The 23,970-nt window shown below is 38.0% G+C and overlaps 1 protein-coding gene across 1 annotated transcript; it reads left to right on the top strand.

The window, feature by feature from the left end:
- The first annotated feature begins 298 nt into the window (after positions 1-298).
- Positions 299-890, top strand: LOC149231161 (uncharacterized). The gene has a single exon (XM_089376210.1). It carries the CDS (start codon positions 340-342, stop codon positions 793-795), a length of 456 nt encoding a protein of 151 aa, XP_089232336.1. The 5' UTR covers positions 299-339; the 3' UTR covers positions 796-890.
- The last annotated feature ends 23,080 nt before the right edge of the window (positions 891-23,970 follow it).

Here is a 23,970-nt window from a genome sequence, read left to right as displayed (position 1 = left end):
CAGTAACAGTTTGAAGCGTCACCATCTAGCCCTACATTGTGATACGCACATTGAGGCAGAGGCCTGTCTCTATACACCACGGTCGAGCAGTTAAAAGCATCAGAGTTACAGAAATCCTCTGTTTCGTTTCGTGGTTGTTTCTTTGAAATTTGCCTAGCTGCTTATGATATGGAACATCCTGCTGCACATGGGCAACAAGCGGCACGGATGGGCCGTGTCCAACGGATATATTTGAGCCACCTTGTGGTCATGCTGCGCCGTGGGAGAATGGATCAACGCGCAACCAGTCTCTCCGCTCGATATCAGGCCGTCAAATTGGCTGCGGATCTCTCACTGGCCATGACGGCAAGTGGTCGAACTGCGTGGCGCCGAGCCATCTTCTGCAAATACCTTTTCAGGCTTAGGAAATCTCGCTGCCAACGGCGACTTGCTGATTTCAGAGAGAATTCGCAGCGCAAAAGGAGATTAGTGTCTGCCAAAACAAGACCCTCCAAACCGAACTCTCCATGCGATAATTGCCGCATGCATATGCCCAAAGAGGAATCCAGGCTGACGGGGACTAAACGCGTACGGTCAAGGGATGATTGCGATGAAGTAGCAGGAGGTATAATGGGTTCTCGTATCCAAACCCTAAGGTTACTCGTGCCTGGAAGTGGCGGACTGGACACACCCGTTTTCCTAAAGGAAACTGCGGACTACATCGTGGCGCTTAAGATGCAGGTTCAGGCCATGCAGGCACTCGTAGAATTCTATTCAAATTCGAATGCTAATGCTTCTCACCATGCCTCTATTTAAGGTAGTCAGACCAAATGCGGTAACGGAAGTTTTGCACGCAGCAGGTGTAACAGAATGTGTTTCTGTCTCAGGAAAAATCGAATATATTACACAGTGTAAGGGGTGGAGCTCATCTAATCACATCCTCGACGTGGTATGGAATATGCGCATCTGTGGACTCCGATTTACAATTTCCTAAGAGTTCTGCGTAAACATTATACTTCCTTGGTCATCGCGTCCATGTAATCTATGGTGTCATGCTTATTTATCCAATGTTAATTTTACTCTTTAAATATAGACTCTATGTATCTTCTGTCTTCTATCACGTTGTAAAAGAACTGTACTGCAATTTTTCCTTCTGATGGAGAATGGCCTTTTCGTTTTGTTTGTGAACCTTTGGCATTAAACAGAATCATTGTTGGCTTATGCAGATTTTACACATTATCTGAATTCCTAAAACTAGGAATATAACCATAGTTACCAAGTTTGAATCGGGATTCTATAAAATTTTAAGAAGTCAACCCATTCAAGTTCAACCTCGTCAATCTTAATTGCGAGGACTTTCGCTTTTCATTTTATACGCACAAGTTTAGGATTATCATGTGGATTTTTTGTTCCAGATTTCTTGATGTGTATCCATCGTCAATATCGGCAATAAATTGACAATTTCATTGCCTGGACTGTTTCCATGATTTCCTTTGAATTAAAGGCCCATTTCGCTTCTTGCTAAATACGGAGAGAATATAGAGCGAGTCCTAGGGACTTGCGATAAATGCGTTTGCCCCTTAATTGGTACAAATTTGATCTGAAATTAGAAACGTTTTCAATTTTAACATGGGAAAAATGTTTTACATCAAATTTTAATTATGAATTTTATATAACTTTAAAATAAGTGATTTCATGTCAATAATCTTTGATATATTTTAAGATTTTATATCTTTGAGCTTATTGGATTGTTAATTAGTAAATATTTAGCAATTAGACAAATATGGGCACGGTTAACCCATCTATATTTGTCTGATTTCCAAATATCTAGGGAATCAGTAATTAAGATAAAGATGCCCATTTTATATAACTTAACAGATTATGTTTTTTTGTTTGTTTGTTAGAAATATTTTTAGTCAAATTAGCTGTTTTTTCTAACGGTTAGTTAGTTGCTCTTTTTATCTATTTATTTCATTGTCTGGATCTGATCCATCATCTTATTCTCAAAATGATCTACACAGATGGTTCTAAATATTATTCCTATGTGTTTTTAAAAAAAAAAAATTGTTATTATTAATATGAATCACATAGATCTAAACTCAGAAAAAGATATATTAAATTTCTATGCAAACATTATCGAACATAAGCATAAGGTTTTCTAACCAAACAAAATCCGCCGGATCTTTTGAAAGAATACGAAATACATGTTGGAAGCATATAATTTCGTGGCAGAGGTAAGGTAATATGTACCGTGTAAATTAGTTAAACCATTTTGGAACCATAATTTTTCTTTTTAAATGAAAATATATCACTGTACACTCTCCAACGCGGTTTTTTGTAAGCAGGAGGTTTTTCATTCAAACAAAATCCGCCGGATCTTTTGAAAGAAAACGAAATACATGTTGGGACCATATAATTTAGTGGCAGGTAACGTAATTTCGTGGCTTATTTTTGCGTGTAGCGCCCAAGTGGAAGGGCCCCACGTTACCCATGGTTGTAGTTTTATGATAAGACATTTGTTAGGTGTAGTTGTTTTTCAATATCTGGTTCACATGCTTTGCACTCTGGTCTTTTTTTTTATATTTGTTTATGATAGCAGCTGTTCTAGCTTTTGATCTGTACAGCTTTTGAGTTTTTGTTCTGATTTTTTTGGGATCCTATGATCCGTACAACGTTTGATTTTTGTTCTGATCTCTTTGGGGATCCTATGACTGTCAATTTTGATTTATATGCACTAATATGCTAGCAAGGTGTCTGTCCCTTGCCATATCTTATGATCTTTATATTGTCTTAATATAAATCTATGAAGATTTTTCTTTCTTGAAGAAAAGATTGGTTTTAATAATAATAGAAATTTCAGTGAAATTATGATAAAATTTGGCAGAAATTTTTGAAAATCTAAGTTATAGTTGCCAAATTTAAGATTTTAATTGCCCAAGGTTTTTGTTGGTGCTAAATTTAATTCTTCCATTCAAAAAAGATTCAAACACTCCAACATTTTAATTTTTTGAATTTATTTTACTAGACTCTGAGAAGAAATATGCCATCCAAACGAAGTTGTGGCTTCCGTAAACAATGTCTTTTTACTACTAAACCTGAATAATTGGAAGTTGCAATGCCTAGGGATTCTCCTAATTAAAAAAAAATTGGAGGCTACAATCTACGTGTCACATGCCCTGCGTCTAACCCTGTATCGCTTTGTCTTATAGCTTACCTGAAAAAGACGGTCTATCTTTTATATATATATCCACCTTGGGTTAGTTATGTCATGGTTGAGCATCCAATTCTATTTCTATGTTTTTGCGATGATATTCCTAAGACCAAATCTATGGTCATGTAATGCTCTTACGCATAATAAGAAATACTCCTCTGAGAATACCATCATTATGTGCTCCATAACCCTACGGCTCACTCATTGGGCGCTCTTTAAGAATAAAGTCAAGCCTAGATGGATTATACCCATTGGCTCCTTACCTTAGGGGCCTCTTAACCGCTCAAAGTTCGATTCCCTAATTTGTGCTGACATTTTATGTTAAATTAATATATGGGTTTTATTTCTTAGTTTAATTTTTTTCACACTACCCCCACTTGGCTTGGTACGTTGATCATGTCACTCCCATGTGACTGTCGCTTCAATAGCCAATGTTTGAATGATACCACACCCTTTCCATTTGCTGAGCAAATGCCGGCTCGGGTCAGAATAAACGATAGTGATCTGTGGCACAAAATGTTGTAAATATGTTAGAAAACCTGCACAGATGAATCTAACTAGTAAAGGTTGAACACAGAGCTTTGTAGAGCAAAAACACTAAAAGAAAATCGAAAGAAGAAAAGAATGATGCATTAGAAAATAGGTTACAATGCTCATGATATAGCATTACTGGGTGAATATCCCAAGGTAATGCACCATAGTGGTGATCAATGAGAAGACTCAACACCTACAACAAGTTCCAGAGATAATTAGCCAGTTGCGGAGTTCAGGGAGTAAATCATGCAGAAGAACTAACCAATTGCGAAGTGAAAGAAGAAGCAAATTAGGGAGTAAATAATGCAGAAGAACTAACTAGTTGCGGAGTTAAAGAAGAAGCAACTCAAGGAGTAAATCATGCAAAAGGAATCTTGCATGTAGTCCCATGCTCTAACAAAGAGTCCGCATGTAGGTGTGTAGTAGTTCTAACACCCCCCCTAAACACCACTATGGGGAAAAATAGAAAATGGGCCCTGGAAACTAAGGCCAAAGGTCATCCAAAATACAGTGCAACTTATACTAAAATTGAGGAAAGAGGGAAAACCTTGTGGGAAAAGCCCCCCCTCAAAATACAATGTAATCAAAAGAAAAGAGGAAGAAAAGACAGTTGCTAAGCAACTGTGTCCTTCACTCCAAGACGATCGCATAGACAGCGAAACTTCTGCTCAATGAATGTCTTGGTGAAGATGTCTACAGTCTGTTCTGCTGAGGGATAGAACTGCAAATCAATGACCTGATCATGTACTGAGTCTTTGTTGTAGTGCATATGGATCTCTATGTGCTTCGTCCGCTGCCACTGTACTGGATCCCTGCAAAATTTGAGAGTGCTCTGGTTGTCACACCAGATGACAATGGGCTGATGGAACTGGACGCCCAACTCAGTGAGGAAGTGCTGTAGCCACAAAGCCTGAATGGTGATGTTGACTACTACTCTGTACTCGGCCTCGGCTAAACAATAGCAGCTTGCTGCTTGCTCGACCAATAGATAGGGCCAGACCCTAGACTGAGTGAATATCTGGAGGTGGACTTGCGATCAATGTTGTCGCCCACCCAATCAGAATCAGTGAAGCCAAGGAGATTCAATGCAGTGCCGGCTGCATAGTGCCGGCAGCATTCCAGTGTAGCTCATGCGGCTCCTGCATGTATCTGGAAACTGCCCCTACTAGATATGAGAGATCTGGTCTAGAGTGGGTGAGGTACAATAATCTCCCCACTAGCTGTTGGTAGAGAGTGTTGTCAACTAATGGAGTGTCACCTCCATCCTCAAGGCGAACCCTAGACAAAAAAGGAGTTGGTGTTGGCTTGCAGTCAGTCATGCGAAATCTCTCGAGGAGATCCCATGCATACTTAGCCTGAGAGAGTTTGATGCCTGTGGCATCCTGGCTGATCTCAAGACCAAGAAATAAGTGTAATGGACCCATGTACATCATCAAGAACCTATCATGCAAGGCTCTCTTGACTATAGCAATGGCTGAAGCCGAGCTTCCGGTGATTAGGAGATCATCCACATACAAAACTAAGATAAGAAGAGAATCATGTGTCCTAAGCATGTAAACATTCGGATCAGATTTACATCTTTCAAAGTTTTGTGATAAGAGAAAAGAATCCATCTTCGCATACCAAGCTCTCGAGGCCTGCTTAAGGCCGTAGAGAGATTTCTTCAGTCTGCAGACCAAAGATGAATCCTAAATGAAACCATGTGGCTGCTCCATGTAAATCTCCTCTGATAGGTCTCCGTGAAGAAAGACATTCTTCACATCCATCTGATGTACTTCCCATCCCCACACAGCCGCAATGGCAAGTGTAAGGCGTATGGAATCCATCTTTGCTACTAGAGCAAAGGTCTCATCATAATCAATGCCATGCACTTGTTGGAAGCCTTTGGCTACTAGCCTTGCTTTCTGTCTGGGGATTTTCCCATCTGCAGAACTCTTCGTCCTGTAGACCCATTTGCGTCAGACAAGTTTCCTTCCTAAAGGAAGGGGGACCAGATCCCAGGTCTGGTTCTCAAGGAGGGAGTTATACTCCTCCTCCATGGCGGACTCCCAGGATGGATGCCCAGTAGCCTCAACATAAGACTATGGACCAGAAGATTGAACCAAATGACAATGCTAGGATGGCGATGGTTCAGTGGCAGTGAGGACAAGAGGAGGCTCAATAAACTCTAAGCTAGTCCTCTGCAGATCCGAATTATCCCCCACAAGACCATTTCTAGCAGCTGGTTGGTCTTGTACATATATCTCACATAAGCTCCTTGTTCTCTGATTTATGACAGGGGAATATGATTCACTGCTGGAAGCCGGACTAGGGCTTGGATGTGGATCATCATTTCCATGCACTAGATTTGTATCTAAAGACTCTATCTCCGCATCTGCATGCTCTACCTCGGCATCTGCATGCTTTGTATCTACATCTGAGTGCACTGAATCATCATCTCGGACATGAGGTAGATAAAAGCTGTCTTCATGCGGCGATTGAGGTGCATGCAAGAGACTTTCCTCAAATTTGACACTTCCCTCAATGATGAGCTTGTTCGTAGAGGGAATCAGGAGTCGGTATCCCTTCACACCATCAGGGTATCCAACAAAGATGCACTCAATGCTCTGTGGATCAAGAACTTTCCTCTTTTTAGAGGGGATCCTGGCCCATGCTTGGGAGCCAAAAACACGGAAGTGGGTGACCTCTGGTTTAGTGCCACTCCAAGCCTCAAAGGGGGTCTGATCCTTGACATACCTATGAGGCGATCTATTATGGATGTGGTTAGCACAATTAAGTGCTTCGGCCCATAACTTATGAGGCAGTGACTTAGCATGCAACATGCAGGAAGCCATCTCTTTGAGAGATCGGTTCTTTCTCTCAGCAACTCCATTCTGCTGCGGAGTGTATGGAACTGCGTACTGCAACTGTATGCCGGACTGAAGGCAAAGGTTACGAAGTGCTGTGTTAACATATTCCCCCCCATTGTCTATATGGAGGGCTTTCATCTTTCTCTCTGATTGTGTCTCAACTAGTGCTTTGAAATCTTCAAAGTGCGCAAAAACTTCAAATTTGGCCCTGAGAAGATACACCCAAGTATACCGTGAGAAATCATCAATAAATGTAAGCACATACCTTGCTTTATTGATGGAAGGATGAGGAAAAGGCCCCATGAGATCACTATGGATCAGATCTAGAGGAGAGGATGCTCTGTGAGTCTTGCCGGTGTCAAACTTTTCTCTGGGATGTTTGCCAAGGACACACCCTTCACAAACTCCTTTGGAGAAACTGATATTTGGCAAGCCTTCCACCATCTCATTCTTGCTTAGCTGCTGCATATACCTGTAATTTAAGTGACCAAACCTCTTGTGCCAAATCCTACTACTATCATCAGCATGTGTAAGCAATTAGGAGGATTCAGATTCAATAAATTTAGAAAATGTATACAGTCTGGTTCCATTGTTTACCTCACCAGTTGCAGTTTTGGAGCTGCTATGTAGGTCATATATGTTCACTGCATCTGGAGCGAATTCCACTCTCTTTCCGGTGCCGGAATGAGTGATCTGATAAACTGAAATAAGGTTTACCGAAAATTTTGGAACATGAAGCACATTTTCAAAGCTTTCGTGTAAAAGTTCCACTCTACCTTTTCTGGTGACCTCAATAGGTGAGTCATCTCCCATGAGGATGGGGGGTCCTTTGCATGCATCGAAAGAAGAATAGACTTCCTTTGCAGCAGCCATATGATGTGATGCACCAGAATCTATAATCCATGCATCAGGAGAAGAATTAATTGCAACTAAAGCATGAAAATTGTTACCTTTTCCGTGTCGCGGATCCTCAGTTTTCTTCTTGGCGCCCTGAGGTATGTGGTCCCCAAGGTTGTGCTTCTTAAGGATTTTTTCCATTTGGTCAATTTGTTTCTTCATGCAAGAGGATTCTCGATGGAATCCTCTTTGACAGTAGGTGCATCTGTTTCCTTTCTTCCATTTCTCATTTCTCGAGCTGGAGGAGTCATTGAAGGTCTTGGTGTACCCTTCTTTCTTTGGATGGAAATGCACTTTTCCCTTGTCTTTTTGCTGCTGATTTTTCTGATTTGAATCAGATCTGTGATTTTTATTGTGGCTGCCATCATGCAGAGCAAGTGCATGTGCTTTTGGAGGTTTTATTTTCCCCATGCTAATGAGTTTATCTTGCTCAAAAATAAGGGACTCCATAAATTCTTTAAGAGAAGGCATCGTGTAGGATTTACCTGTTTCAAGCCTTACTGAATGAAATGCAGACACAAAGATGGAGTATTCCGGTCCGAGCTTTGACATAATAGAGAGAACTTGGCGACTCTCCTCCTTGGATTTGTCAATTCCACAACCCTTGAGTTGCAGCAATAGATCATTATATTTGGTGAAGAAGTCTTGAATTATGTCATAGTTCCGTGGATCCAATGAGAGCAGCTCCACTTTGAGTAGATGTCCTTTCATCTCATCCTATTTCCTGTAGAGATCTTCAACCTTTTTCCAAATCTCACAGGGAGTTTTGCAGGCAGATAGATGAAACTGCAACTCTGGAGAGATGCACATGGATATGGATCCATGGGCCTCATCCATACGGTTGAGGTACTTGTATTTCTCTATGGCTGAAGTGGGTTCCACTTCTATAGCCATGGTAATCCTATACAACCCTTTATGATGAAGGTATCGAGCCATTTGGTCCTTCCATTCGTGATAGTTGTACAGTGTTAGGATCAATGCTTTGGGAAACTCCATTTTTCTATCGATCTTCGATATCCAAGTTGTAATAACTGCAAAATAAAGTACTGGTGCACCTTTTATTTAGCAACCTGTGGGCTCTGATACCATGTAAATGTGTTAGAAAACCTGCACAGATGAATCTAGCTAGTAAAGGTTGAACACACAGCTTTGCAGAGCAAAAACTATAAAAGAAAATCGAAAGAAGAAAAGAATGATGCATTAGAAAATAGGTTACAATGCTCATGATATAGCATTACTGGGTGAAGATCCCAAGGTAATGCACCATAGTGGTGATCAATGAGAAGACTCAACACCTACAACAAGTTCCAGAGATAATTAGCCAGTTGCGGAGTGAAAGAAGGAGCAAATCAGGGAGTAAATCATGCAGAAGAACTAACCAATTGCGGAGTGAAAGAAGGAGAAAATCAAGGAGTAAATCATGCAGAAGAACTAACAAGTTGCTGAGTTAGAGAAGGAGCAAATCAAGGAGTAAATCATGCAAAAGGAATCTTGCATGTAGTCCCATGCTCTAACTAAGAGTCCGCATGTAGGTGTGTAGTAGTTCCAACAAATTTATGGTGATGCCTCAAACATGTAAACCCTAAGATGGTTTACATTTCCATCTCCAAGATTCTTGTCATTTTTGTTCATAGGAAGCATGACTGCCACTGCCATGGTCTTGCGCCTTTGCGCCTAGCAACCTACTCTTTTCATGAATGATGGCTTCGTTATAAACCAAGCTCATGCATTTGACCGTTGGTTCGACTACAACAATATCAACCAAGGAAGATTTATGCAGATTTGGAGACTCTGTGAGATGCAAAGGCCTATATTCGGCTAAGTCTATTATTTAATTCTTTCTTTATAGCCAGGAATTACAATAAACATTAATACCTAGTTTGCATTTAAAGTTTAAATCTATTTTAATTCTCCAAGTATTGTTCTCGCTGTCATGCGTCTGGCTCCTAGTTCAATGATGAATGTGTTTGATGGTTTTTATCCAACTTTTCGCGTGAAATATTCTCTACCAGCCTCTGTCATTTCCTCCTAATTCGGTAGGGTTTTGTATTTACATTTCTTTGCCTCTTTTCTTACAGCTTTAGATGCAACCCTTTACACCCTGAGTACCTCTGGGGAAGATTGGCATTACGTCCTCAGCTAATTTTTCGTCATCCCTATGCATGTCGGTGTCATCCTCCAATGCGTTTCCAAATCAAAGAAGCATTTCTTTTGTAGATGTATTCTGTATGAAGTCTGAATTGCTGCAAATTATAATTCAGTTTATTGGTAATGTGTTCATTGTAATATCTATGCTCCATTGGCGGTATAAGAACAACGTTATGGAAGGAGTGTTCCTTATAAGGAATATTATTATTACATACACTATGAATTTCCCCTTTAATTTTTGGGTCTTAATTAAGACGATTAATTCTCCAAAGACCCTAATTGAACTAGAAGTACTGCGGCTCCAGGGAAAGAGCCTATAAAATTTTGTTATTCCAAGCTTGTAACTTTAACAGTGCTTCTAGTTCTTTTGTTATCATTATTCACTATTAATTTATGCTACCCATACCTAAGTATGTCCCCTATTACTTAATTTCTAGCCTCCTGATCTTTATAATAAATTCACAAGTATATGGCATCAATTTATCATCACCTTGGATAATAACCTATAACCCATGGAGCACCATTGAAAATGAAAAAATGTTTTTTATTCTTAAGTTACTAAATAATCTTTAACGGTTCTCTATGTAACTTACTCAACTATATCTTTCTTACCTTGTCTCCCCAACTCGGTAGAGACATCATTCCTCTATTCGGCTGGCAATGATTTGTTAATTCATGCAATCTGTTAACAACTCCTAATTTTGTATCAATCACCATTTACTTTTAAACATGCATACCTTGGTTCCTAAAAAGCTTTGCTATGATATAATATTAACAAAGTTGGCAGAATTAATACACCTAAAAAATTTTTAGGTTGTACAGAATTATCAAAACTAAACACCCATTTTATACCTACCATACAATTTCAGAAATTCAAAATCTCAAACTATTTTTAGACTATATTTTAGAAATGATCATGCACAAATGATCAAACTAGGATCATTGAGGTCAGATAGTACTTAATAACTACACTCACCACCCGACCATGAACTGTGCTTTGAGTTCCCCCCAAGGCGAGAGTACTTGCCTAGAAATCAACAACCTCTTGTTGATCTCTTCAATGGTATTTAATTCCCTTCTTTCATGATAAGGTTTCCTTTAGCGACATCCCAATTTTGTGGATATTTTCATTCACTTGCCTAGGATTTTCCCATAAAATCATGTATTTCTCTCTCGCGATGCTTTATGTTTTTTTTTCCAACCTAATGGATTTTCTCTCCCATCCATCAAGCTTATATAGAGTTCTGTCATGAAAGAATTTTCCAATCTCATTTACAAATGAAGTTTCGTTTTGTTTTCTTTGGCAAGTATCTCATATTCGAGTGTTTCTTCCCAAGTACTTCCAACCCCCTCTACTTATTTATTAATTCAAATTATTTATTTACATAAGCATATCCATGTTTTTCATGACCTTTTTCCACTACGCCTACTAGTACAATTTAAACTAAAAAAAAAATGATTACATCAATGGAGGGGTATTGCATTCTTCCCCCTTTTAATTCACATTGTCCTTGGTGTGCATTTCCTGGTCACTTCTCTTGTACTCAGTGTTGGGGACACATTCTATAATTTACCTTCTCATTCTCAGGTAACCACTTCGATGATGCATTGTTTCCAAATCTAGGATAAAAAGGAGTTCTACCATCAAGTCTCCTTGGACAACTACCTGTAAGATTTGTTCCAATCAATTATGTGAGAGTGATTACATACATATTTATGAAAAACATTATGAAGGTTTAGTATAATGGGATAATGTTAGTTAACAAGCTATGGGTTCAAGTTTGCCCACAATGGGTCCATGTTTCCCCCACCTAAATTTGCTTGCGTTGCTAGTAGCATAAAAGAAAATGCCTCCTTTCCTAGTATGTATGTCTGAATGCCAAGAAATTTCTCCCTAAAGTTCTCGTGTAACCATACTTTTATCCACATACATTCAAATAAGATTAGTAACTTTAATATAGGCTCACAATGCCGCCATGAATTCTTTCCTTTTCATTCTTTTTTTATTTATAGTGACATCCAGTGTCACGAATATGATCTATTGCGAAATTGAGATTATAAATTTTCAACCTTTCCTTTCATGGTATTTACATAGAAGTCGTAGTAATTACTAGTCTATTTTCAATAGTTCATTTTATGATGTGGGTTTAATACCTTTGTACCCACCCGCATCTATTATGTGGATTTCATTGTAAGATAACTTACTTCCACCAGTACTATTCTCAAAATGGACTCAACCAACTTCAATGTAGTTATTTTGTTGCATATCTCCATACCCTTCTATATCACGATGAAGGTATAAGGACACTATTAACCTAGATACTTAATGGGTATCTGGGTATACTTAATCTTCATGGTTAATTATAACAATTATTTTCTTTGTATATAGCCATGAAACTTCCACTTTTTCGTAGTACATTTGCACCATTGTTGTTATCAATTCCAACCTTCATCATTCTTATTAATTCTTATGTATATATATTTTTATTTACCAACAAAATTTATGTTTAAAATTTTCCTACCATTACTGGGTCGTACCATTTTGCCTAGTTGAATAGGCTTCTCTAGTGCTTCCCTATCCACTTTCCTCATTCATCATTACACTTAAGAACTTCATAGTCTTTTTTTTTAAATTTCAGAATCTTCCAATCCTAGAAGTTTGAAATGGATTACCAATAACGAGTTCTAATCCCCCAAAATTTTTGTGGCCGACTTCCTAAATTTGACTTCCAAACGAGGATTCTTTCATAATTTATGCGTTGGTAAATTTTTTCCAATATTAGGTTGATAATTTTTTTATTTCTTCCATATTATTTCCCAATATTTTCATACTTTCTTAGTTTCTTTGGTATCAGTATTACAATTTATAGCACATATATTGTGTATCCATTAAGTGTTTCACGTATGTCATCGTTCACATTACTCAATCCATTTTCATGGTTATCATATTTCATATACAATTCTTGAAGGAAAACATTTTCCCACAATCCTTTATTAGATATCTTGGATCCCAACCTCTATTACTTATGAGTCATTTTACTACTCGTTTTGAATACAAACTGAAAATAACTACTGTTTAATAAACCATGACCTCCATAGTTGTATATTTTACAGTTTTTCGGAGGAAATTCAATTTGGTATTTTAGTTATAAATTGAGATTCAACCTTAATGAAACCCTCCTTAATCCTTAGTCATGTATCCAACGCTATTTTCCATCTGCAATCCTTCCTTATTAAAGCTTGTTTGCCAGTGTATTAAGTACCAAAGAACATATGTTCCATGCATTTCATCTATTTTAGGCTAAGGTGTAGGTATATTTTTCCTATCCCTTTTATCTACCTAACAGAGTTTTCCCTTCTGATCAAAATCATAATTGTTTCACAACAATAACAATATGGGGACTACATGGGCACAACAATAACAATATGAGGACTACATGGGCACAACAATAACAATAAGGGGGCTACACTAATAAAAATGAGGGAATACACTTGTATTATAGGGACCTAACATGCCCCTCTCCTTCAAAAAACTGTTGTCCTCAATGCGCGAGTAATTTCTAATTCTTCATAGTTGTCAAGTCCTTGTTTGCGTGACTTCTTTAGGTTCCAATATGATTTTTCGTTCGTCGTCAAGTTCTGGAAATATTTTTTGATCTGGGAGCTTGTCACCTATAACCTTATTTAAACATGAAACATGTAAAATTGGGTGCACTCGGGAAGATGTAGGAAGCTCCAATTTGTATGACATACTACCTATCTTTTTCAACACCTTGTAAGGACCGTAATACCTTGGTTATATTTTATTATCCTTCTTAGCTTACTTGAGGGACATTTGTTTGTATGGTTGTAGTCATAAAAATACCGAGTCACCTACATCAAAACTTCTCTCGATTCGATGTTTATTTGCCTGTTGTTTCATTCCATTCTCTACCAAAGTGAGGTTATCCTTGAAGAGTTGGAGAACTTGTTGTTGATGTTCAATGTGATCTTCCACTGCTTGAACCTTAGAATTTTCTCTTAAAGATGATGTGATGGACGGTGGATGATATCCATAAAGTGCCATAAATGGGGTCATTTTGCTGCAGTATGGAAGGAAGTTTTATACCACCATTTTGGCAGAGGTAACCACTTGACCCATTGTATATGTTTATCAGATACAAAGCAATGAAGATATCCTTCCAAACATTTTTTCACTATCTCAATTTTCCCATCCGATTGAGGATGATAAGATGAATTATGAGCTAATTGAGTACCCAAACAAGAAAATAATTTCATCCAAAATCTCCAGTGAAAATAGAATCTCTTTGGCTTACAATAATCTCCAGGTTTCCATGTAGATTTTGAACTATTTCCATAAATGCAGTAGCAACTATACTGGATTTAAATGGATGAGATAATGCACAAAATTGTGCATACTTGGTAAGTCTATCAACTACCACCATGATGACACTCTTTCCTTCAGACTTGTGTAAACCTATGATAAAATACATTGAAACCTCATAGCAACATTGAATTGGAATGGATAAAGGTTGTAACAAACTCGGGGCCTTAACCGTCTCAAATTTATTTTGTTGGAAAACCAAACATTCCACAACAAACTTTTGAATATTAGATTTAAGGCCATCCCAAAAAAATTACTTCTTAACTATGTGGTAAGTTTTTAAAAATCCTGAGTTCCCTCCTAAGGGAGAGGTGTGCAATTCCAGAAGAATATTTTGTTTGAGTTGGGAATTATTACAAAGGTATAAGTGATCTTTGTACCATAACGAATCATTATTCTAGCTAAATGTATTAGATGTACTAGGATCTTGCTATGACTTTTGAATGAGTGCCCACACTTCTTCGTCATTCATCCCCTTGCTTCGGTTATCCAATATGGTTGGATAATAGAAATGGCACAAAGTGATGCTTGCACATCCTCATCCTTTCTTGAGAGAACATGTGCAATAACATTTCATTTCCCTTCTTTTAGATGATTTTAAATTCATAACCCAACATCTTTGTGACTAATATTTGCTGCCCTTTTGAAGATAATCTTTGTTCTAAAAAGTATTTAAGACTATCATGATCTGTTTTTAACTTGAAGTGCCTTCCCATTAGGTATGGTTGCCATTTGTTAAGTGCATGTAGTATTTCCAACATTTCTTTTTCATAAATATCTTTGTGTAAAATATTTCCTTTGAATGGACAACTTTCAAAAGAAATGGGTCTTCCTTCTTGCATTAAAACAACACCAATTCCATTTCTTGAGGCATCACATTCCACAATAAAGGTTTTTGTTAAGTCTAGTGTTGCCAAGACTAGTGCTTGGCACATTGCTCCTTTAATATGATCAAAGGATTTACTTGCTTCTGGAGTCCAAGAAAATGCATCTTTCTTTAGTAATGTTGTTAGAGGTGCTTTTATTGTCCCATAATTCTTAACAAACTTGTGATAATACCACATCAACCCAAGAAATCCTTCCAAATGATTTATGGATGTGGGGATTTTCAATTCCTTAATGAATTTTATTTTGTTAGGGTTTACCTTAATACCCTCATGAGATACAATATGACCCAGATATTCCACCTCCTGTACTCTAAAGAAACATTTGGAGGTTTTTGTATATAGTTGTTTCTCCCTTAACAGCTTGAGCACCCTGTCAACATGTTGAACATGATCCTTCTAAGACTTTGTTTAGATTAGTATATCATCCAAAACTACTAACAAAAATTTTGTAAGGAAGGGTTTTAAAATGGAATTCATCAAACCTTGAAATGTAGAAGGTGCATTGGTAAGGCCAAAAGGCATGACCAAGAATTCATAATGAACCTCATGAGCTCTAAATGCTGTTTTCAGAATGTCTTCAGTCTTCGTTCTTATATGATGATATCCTGAATGAAGATTCAACTTGGTGAAGTAAATTGCTCCATGTAATTCATCCAATAATTCATCAATGATAGGAATGGGAAATTTATCCTTAATAGTGAGCTTGTTGAGCTCCCTATAATCCATACACATGCACCATGATCCATCCTTCTTGTGCACCAATACTACTGGAGCAGAGAAAAAACTTTGACTAGGTTGAATTATACCAGCCTCTACCATTTTTGCAACCATACATTCAATTTCATGCTTTTGGGCATAAGGATATCTATAAGGCTTGATGTTTGGAGGAATACTTCTTGGAATTAGATGAATACCATGATCATGATCACTGATAGGTGGGAGGCCTTTGGGAGTCTCAAATACCTTGGAATGTTTGTCCAAGACTTTTTGGAGGTCTGGAGAAATAAATGATTTTGGTTTTTGAACCTATAGCGAACATAATTGTGAAATTATGCCTCATTGTTATTTCTTTATAAGCTTTTTCATGCCATTAGAGTTGATTATCTTTCCTAGTTTCCCTATGATACCCCTTAATTCAACTTCCTTTCCTTGCAAAAACAAATTCAAGAAAAGTTCTTGATCATACCCAAATATTGTAGCCATAGGACTCCTAGCCCAACATCAGTACGACCCATTGGAATGGAAAGCATTGAACTATTCAATACATATTCTCCCATGGATATCTTGATATTATGGCACTTTCTATAGTAATTGATGGTTCCTCCATCTACAACCATCACTTGACACTCTTGTGCTGGATATAGGAAGCAATTTAATTCTTTGGCTATCTTTAAATGAATAAAATTATTGGTACTACCCAAATCAATCAACATTATTACCTTTTTATTCTTCATATGTCATTCTATCTTAATATTTTGAGGAGTGGTAATTCCTACCAATGCATTACAAGATATGGTCGGATTCATTTATTCTTTTTCTGGGGTTGGTTCTTGGTGTATATCCTCTTATTTTGAAATTTCTTGTTCCTTTTCTTCCTCCTCTTCATAAACAATGTAAAATAATTTCTTAGAGAGAGAGAGAGCAATTGTATCTAACCACTTTGGCTTAGTTATGTCATGGCTAAGAATCCAATTCTATTTCTATGTTTATGCTATGATATTCCTAAGACCAAATCTATGGTCATGTAATGCTCTTACATATAACAAGAAATAATCCCCTTCTTGAATACCATCATTGCATTCTCCATAAACCCAAGGTTCACTCATTGAGTGCTCTTTCATAATGAAGTCAGTGTTAGTTCCATTACCCCGATTGGCTCCTTACCTTAGGCGACCTCCTAACCACTGAACGTTTGATTCCTTAATTATCGTTGACATTTTATGTTAAATTAATATATGGGTTTTATTTCTCAGTTTAAATTTTTTTATAGTACCCCCACCTGGCTTGGTACGTTGATCATACCACACCCATGTGATTGTCTGTTCAATAGTGAACGTTTTAATGACACCAAATTGTTTCCATGTGATAGGCACATGCCAGCTAAGGTCAGAATGAATGGTAGCGATCTGTGGTGAAAAATGAACAGTGATGCCTCAAACGTGTAAACCCTAAAATGGTTTACCCTTCCATCTCTAAGCTTCTTGTTATTTTTGTTCATACAAAGCATGGCTTCTGCTGCCATGGTGTTGCACATTTAGGCCTAGAAGCATGCTCTTATCCTGAGTGACGATTTCATTCTAAGTTGAGATCATGCATGTGACAATTGGTTTGACTACAACAATATCAACCAAGGAAGATTTACGTAGATCTAGAGACCAGGTGAGACGACGAGGCCTATATTTGGCTAAATATATTATTTAATTCTTTCTCTGTAGTGAGGAATTATAATAAACAGTAGGACTGAGTTTTCATTTAATGTTTAAATCTATTTTAATTCTCCAAGTATTTTTTTACCATCACGTGTCTCGGTTTTGGTTCAATGATGAATGTGTTTGATGGTTTTTCTCCAACTTTTCACGGGTAAATATTCTCTAGTAGACTCTGATTTTTTCTCCTAATCAACATTCCTAATCTGGTAGGGTTTTTTAGTTACATTTATTTGCCTATTTTCTTACAAATTTGTATGCAACCCTTTACACCCTCAATAACTCTGGGGTATATTGGTATTACATCCTCAACTAATTTTCCATCATCCACATGCAAGTCGGTGCCATCCTCCAATGCGTTGCTAGATCAAATAAGGGTTTGTTTTTTAGATGCATTTTGTATGAATTCCGAATTACTGTAAATTCTACGTAAATTTTATCGGTAATGCGTTCATTTTAGTATCTATGCTTGGTCGGTGGTCTAAGAACAATGCTCTTGAAGGAGTGTTTCCTTTATAAGGAATATTATTATTGCATACACTATTGGATTTCTCCTTTAGTTTTTGAGTCTTAATTAAGACGGTTAATTCTCCAAAGTGCCTAATTTAACTAGAATTATTGCGGGTCTGGGGAAGGAGCTTGTAAAATTTTGTTATCGTGAGCTTGTAATCTTTATGATGCTTTTGGTTCTTTTGTTATCATTATTTACTATTAATTTTTCGAGTTTGGCACCGCGTCGTTGCTCTCATCTATATTTGAATGTTTACATTTATATTATGCTAGTATTATTGATTAGAATTGTTTACATTCAATTAGATGTCCATCTGGTACAATTATGATTCCGCTTCTTGGATTCCATTTAATATCTTTCTACTTTTTGTGTGAATTGGACTCTCACATTACATCATGTTTTGAAAGGGTCCAATGAGATTTTTATAGTTAAGTTCACTAAATGTTTCCTCTGTTGTTTAGATAGAAAAAAATATACCCCTTAATGAGTCATTTCCTCCTCTTGTTATAAATTGATCCCATATACTCCTTTTTTTTCTCTATGGTTAGGTAATTGTTGGTGTTATTAAGTTGTACACTATTTTACCACTAAACTCCTTCCATGTGTAAACGTTTCATATGCATAAAAAAGGCTCGGTGAGTCCGATACATGGAGATTATGGATTCCTAGAGAAGAGTTAAGGCCTTAAGGTAATGTGACATATAACACAAAACTTGCAATAGCACCCCTCACCTTGGCAGGGGGACTGTCTAGTTCCCCTTATCTGCAGTGGTATCAAGTGTTGCATATGTCATGTCAATTGATTATGGAAATATGATCCTTTTCTTAACTATCAAATTATTGTACTATAGTATCCTGCCAAAGATAGGATCTTCTTACACCCAAATCCAATCTCTTCCTTTCCTTTTCTTCCAAATATAATGGAAAATACCATGATTTTGACTTTGCATTTTCCAAGCTTTCTTTGCCTAGTGTAATCCGTGAGTTGTTTCATGGATACCAACCCATAGCCGGGTAAATTCCTTCTTGGTTAATCCCCATCTATGAGAACAAAAACCATTGTATTTACAATTTATTTAGAGTGCTACTAGTTATCACACTACCGTCCCCAACTTTCAGTTGGAGCATAGTTATGTAGCGAATGCTTCCTCAGTTTATCATTTAGTAGTAGTTGTTGTTTTTTTCTTTTTATTTTTTATTTTTTTTATTTCAAACTTCCTTAGTGATAGAATCTAACTATATATATATATATATATATATATATATATATATATATATATATATATATATATATATATATATATATATATATATATATATATATATATATATATATATATATATATATCCGGTTGATCTAGTTTAAACGCAAAGAACCTACAACTCAATTGGTACTCATACATTTCAGTGCCATTTTCCTCCCACATGCAGATGCAAATGTTTCGATCTATATTCCTCATTCAGGTTTTATAAATCACACTTTGTTGCCACTCTAATTTCTGCTACCCATACCTAATTGTGTCCCCTATTACTTAATTTCTAGCCTCTAATGATCTTTATAATAAATTCACGAGTATATGGTATCAAATTACCATAACCCATGGAACAACATTGAAAATGAAATAATACTTTTTATTCTTAAGTTACTAAATAATCTTTAATGGTTTTGAGTGTAGCTTACGCAGTTTTACCTTTCTTACCCTGCCTCCCCAGATCAGTAGAGACATGATTCCTCTACTTAGTTGGCAATAATTTGTTAATTCACAAAACTTTTTAACAACCCCTAAGTTTGTATCAATGACCATTTTATTTTAAAGTTTCATACCTCGGTTCCTACACAGATTCTCTATGATATAATATTAACAGAATTGGAATAATTAATACACCTCAAAGAAATTCCAGATTATACAAAATTATCAGAACTAAACCCCTAATTTATACTTACCATATCAATTTCAGAAATTCAAAATCTCAAATTATTTTTAGACTATATTTCAGAAATGATCATGCAAAAATTATCTAACCAGGGTCACTGAGGTTAGATGGTACATAATAAGCACACTCGCCACCCAACCATGAACTATGCCTCTAGCCAAGAAAACTTGCCCAGAAATCAACAACCTCTTGTTGCTCCCTCCAATGCGTATTTAATTCCCTTCTTTCATGATAAGGTTTCCTTTAGCAGTGTTAGCACCTAAATTTGCCTTAGGCTAAAGGAAGGCAAAAATTAGGGTAACCACAAACCACGCTCAGTTTGGTAGCTAGCCCTACTAGAAAAGGAGAGGGCTATCTCCGAGTCACGCTCAGTGAATATATAAGCAAAAACGGTCTGAGATGACTTACAGTGAAATATGATCTTAGGCTAGTAAGTGAATAGGGATACAAGAAACAATTTTCATGAATGACCGAGCTTCTGGGATGGTATGGGACCAACGATCAGCAAGGAATAGAGAATTTAATACAAAGGCACAAATTATTCCGTGAGGCAAGGCAGGCGGAAAATGTAGCAATTTAGTTTGAGGTAACACGAAATGAATAGATTGCTGAAGAAAGTGAAAAGGGCATAGTTACATGAATCCTTTTCAACAGAAGAAAAACACTGAACATGAAATTTTCCCATAGGCAGAGCAATAAAATTGAATTCTACCTAATCTCACTCAGAAAATTTCACTGGAAATGAACATGAATTGAATTATGAAACATAAAGAAATACATATGAAAACATAAGAGACACATTTGATACACTCACAACCACAAGAATCTCATGAAACAGAGCCACTGCCTTTCATTAATTCTCTGTCAAAAATACACAGTGAAGAAACAAAGTTTCTTTCCCACAGTCTCCCAGAAGTTACAAGCCAGCCAACCTTTTGCAAATAGTTTGCATACAATATATAGAATGTTTAAGGAAGATATAGAACACCCAAGGGTTGGAGAGTTACTCGAATCATTGCAAAATGGAGATGGAGAGCCAAGCATCAGCTACAGGTGCAGCGCTACAAACATGACATTTGGCTTGGGTGACTGTTTGCCTTCCTTCGCTACTTGGATAAAAGCCAATCTGGATAAAAAAACACATTAAAAGCCGCCTTTGGTGCCAAAAAACCGAAGTGTAGATGAGCGGGCCCACTTGGAGAAGTCATGAACCGAAATTTCGCGAAATGAAAGCAAATTGGGCAATTTTTCCTTTGTGTGCCGCGCCATTTTCTCTATGTGCCATGCTACTTTGGGGCACTTTCAGGTGTCCAAAAAGTGCCCAAGTGGACTTTCTGGAAAGCCTGTCCTGTCTACTTTCTAACCCCACTGGAATTTTTGAATTTGGTGCTCATTTTCCCCTCCAAATATTCATTCTCCCAAGACTGCTTTCTGTGTGTCAAAAAAGTGGCAGAGAGGCCAATTTTGGGTGTTTTTTGACCTTTTGGAGACTCATTTCTTGCCCAAATTTCTAGTCCGGACACCAGTAGTCGTGATTTTCCATGATGAATCCAAAATGCAAACCATTCCTCATTTGGAGCTCTAGAATTTTAGAGTCGCGTGCACAGGGAGAAAATCCCTATTTTTTGCCCAAAAAATTACCATGTGACCAAAAATTCCCCAAATTTCTTGAAATTTGGGTTGGAGGTTCCCTATGGGGTGTTATGCTAAGCCAAGGAAGCCTCAGCCAAGATTCGAAGCCGATCTTGCTCTTTTGCCTCCTTTTCCTTTCTTGTTGCTTTCCTCAATTTCGCTTTCAAACTCCTTATTCGGGCCTGTGCACTCATGTTTCGTACCCTGTAACGGAAAGCCATGTGTCTCAGTAGAGCAAGGTCCTGGTCGGCCTTGTCCAGCAGCCTCTCCAAATGCATGTTGACCCTCTCAAGGTTGGCCTCCCGATCCTCATTGATTTCTTGCTCTAAATATGTGAGTTCAACCCTTCTTCTTTGAGCAGCTTGGCGATGCTCACGAATGTTTTGCAGCTCCATAATCGCCTTCTGATCCTCAATCTACTTGTTTCTCTGCTCCAAGTACTTCATGTTCCACTTGGCCCTCTCCAAGTCAAGGGATAAGGACTCAATCACTGATTGCTGCTCCTGGAGGAGAACGAATTCGGTCTCTCGTTCACCTGATGGCCCTTCCTCCTGTACTGGCTCCTTACCCTTGCCCTGCTTCTGTGATGCTGATGTTGGAAGCGAGGCCCCTTCCACCTCGGGTGGAGATAACACTCGCTTTGTTGCTGCAAACAAAGGTCTACTGCCTTTCTGATAGGTGATGTATACTGGCATAGTAGCAGTCTCATGTCGCTCATACTGATGAGATGGGCCACCTATCTCATGCTCTGCCTTTGATACTACCTGTGGAATGCTGAAGAAATCACGAGAGATGAAGTCCTCCCAAGAAATACCCTGCAATCCCAACTGATGGTCCACCAAAATCCGGATAAGAGCAAAGTGATAAACACTGTTGAGCTGCTATCGAGGGGTCTTGTGCTGCATGAAATTTTTCATCCTCTCTATGTTCCCGCAAATGAAAAATGGGAGGTTCATCATTCGCACCCTGGTAAAGTGCATGAGCAACCTGATGTGATAGGCATAAAGGCAAGAAAACCTCCCCTCACAACTGAAGTATTTCATGATCAATTTCATGAGCGGAGCATACTCATCTCTCAAAAATCTGAATGGGAAGACTCTTGTAAGCTGACTCAAACAACTGGCCTTAATGTAAGGCTCATAATGATGCCTCTCCACCTTCTTCTTCTTATGCCACTATTCTCCAATGTTTGGTATGCCTGTTGCCACTGATATGGTTTCGGGTGTCAATGTGAAAGTGACCCCAGCCAAGGTAGACTATCCTCCATGTAGGTGAAGTGCAAAAAGATGGGCCAGCTCATGATGAACTCTGACATTTGTCACCTTTTGACAACATTCAAAACATGCTAAGTGCTGGAAACATGACATAGCAATAGGGTATGCCTGCAACTCGGTGAGGGTGTTTGGCTCATCTCTAACATGTTTGCAACTCCGGTGATGTCTCTTTGGGGGCCTGTTCTCCTGAAGCCGTATCACTGTGGGTCTCCTCCTCATATTCTGATGAAACCTCGGATTCCATGACTGCTGTTTGTAAACTGAATTTAGGATGCCCTTTGATTATAGGGAAGCTGGAGTTTGCTTTGACAATCTGCCACCAAGGGGACAATTAAAAATGGAGCATTAGGATGGGGGATAATATAATGGGAATAGGGGTTTATAGGAAAATTTTATTTAGGGATATACAAGGGGTTTTGGGGTATTTTGATAGGGTAGTGTTTGTGTTGTTGGCAAGGTAGGGTTTGGGTTTTTTAAGCAATAGGAGGAGGGGGAAAGGAAGTATGATTTTAGTAGTGTTAGGGTAGTGATTATGGGGAAAATGGCATAGGGGAATGAGTAATAGGGTTAGGGTAGGAAAAATACCTTGGCAGCAATATCACTGTAGCACAAAACCTAGCATCATGGTTTTCTTGATGTCTTCTTATGTTTGTTTTATATAAAAAAAATAAAAATTCATTTCATTATAATCATAAAACTATCGTATCTCTTTCAAATTTGATGCACAAGTGGAGGTACGTTGCCTACCTTTTAATTGGATGAGCTCCACAAATTTTTTTGGGTGAAATAGGTGGTTTCTAGGAGTTTTACCCCTGTGCGCCGCGCGCAAAGCCCAGTGCGCCATGCGCTCCGAGTGCGCCACTCCAGTGGTGATTTTAAACGGTGGGCAGGCTCTGTGTGCGCCGCGCCCGGTGAGTGCACCGCACTCCTGTCTGTGTGCACCGCATGCCCAGAAATCACCCCAAGCTGCTCCAAATCACTCCAACCTTCAACTCATGACCTTGCAACCTTCCTCCAACGCCTTGCTTGCACAATGAACTTGTTTTATGATGATATTTGTGTATATAAGCTTGGAGGTCATATTTTTAAATTAACCTTTTTTTAAAAAACCCACTTTTCTAATGTCTTGTTCAACACCTTTCACTGACTTTAATATAACCCTGATTTTCACCTTTTCTCTAATTTTGGGCTCAAACAATGAAAATTTCGACACTTTTTGCAGGGATTGCATGACAGAGCATCTGGTCACGGGAATCATGACTGCACCTGAAGGAATCAACTGTCGACTCTTTTGAACATTTTG

Source organism: Pinus tabuliformis, chromosome J (assembly GCF_031772625.1).
Source record: "Pinus tabuliformis cultivar Carrire ecotype Pingquan chromosome J, CPIR1, whole genome shotgun sequence".
Classification (NCBI taxonomy): Eukaryota; Viridiplantae; Streptophyta; class Pinopsida; order Pinales; family Pinaceae; genus Pinus; species Pinus tabuliformis.
This window is presented reverse-complemented; position numbering and strand designations above follow the sequence as displayed.

Excerpts from the sequence above, each read along its gene's own strand:
- LOC149231161 (XM_089376210.1), top strand. The coding sequence starts at position 340 with ATGACGGCAAGTGGTCGAACTGCGTGGCGCCGAGCCATCTTCTGCAAA.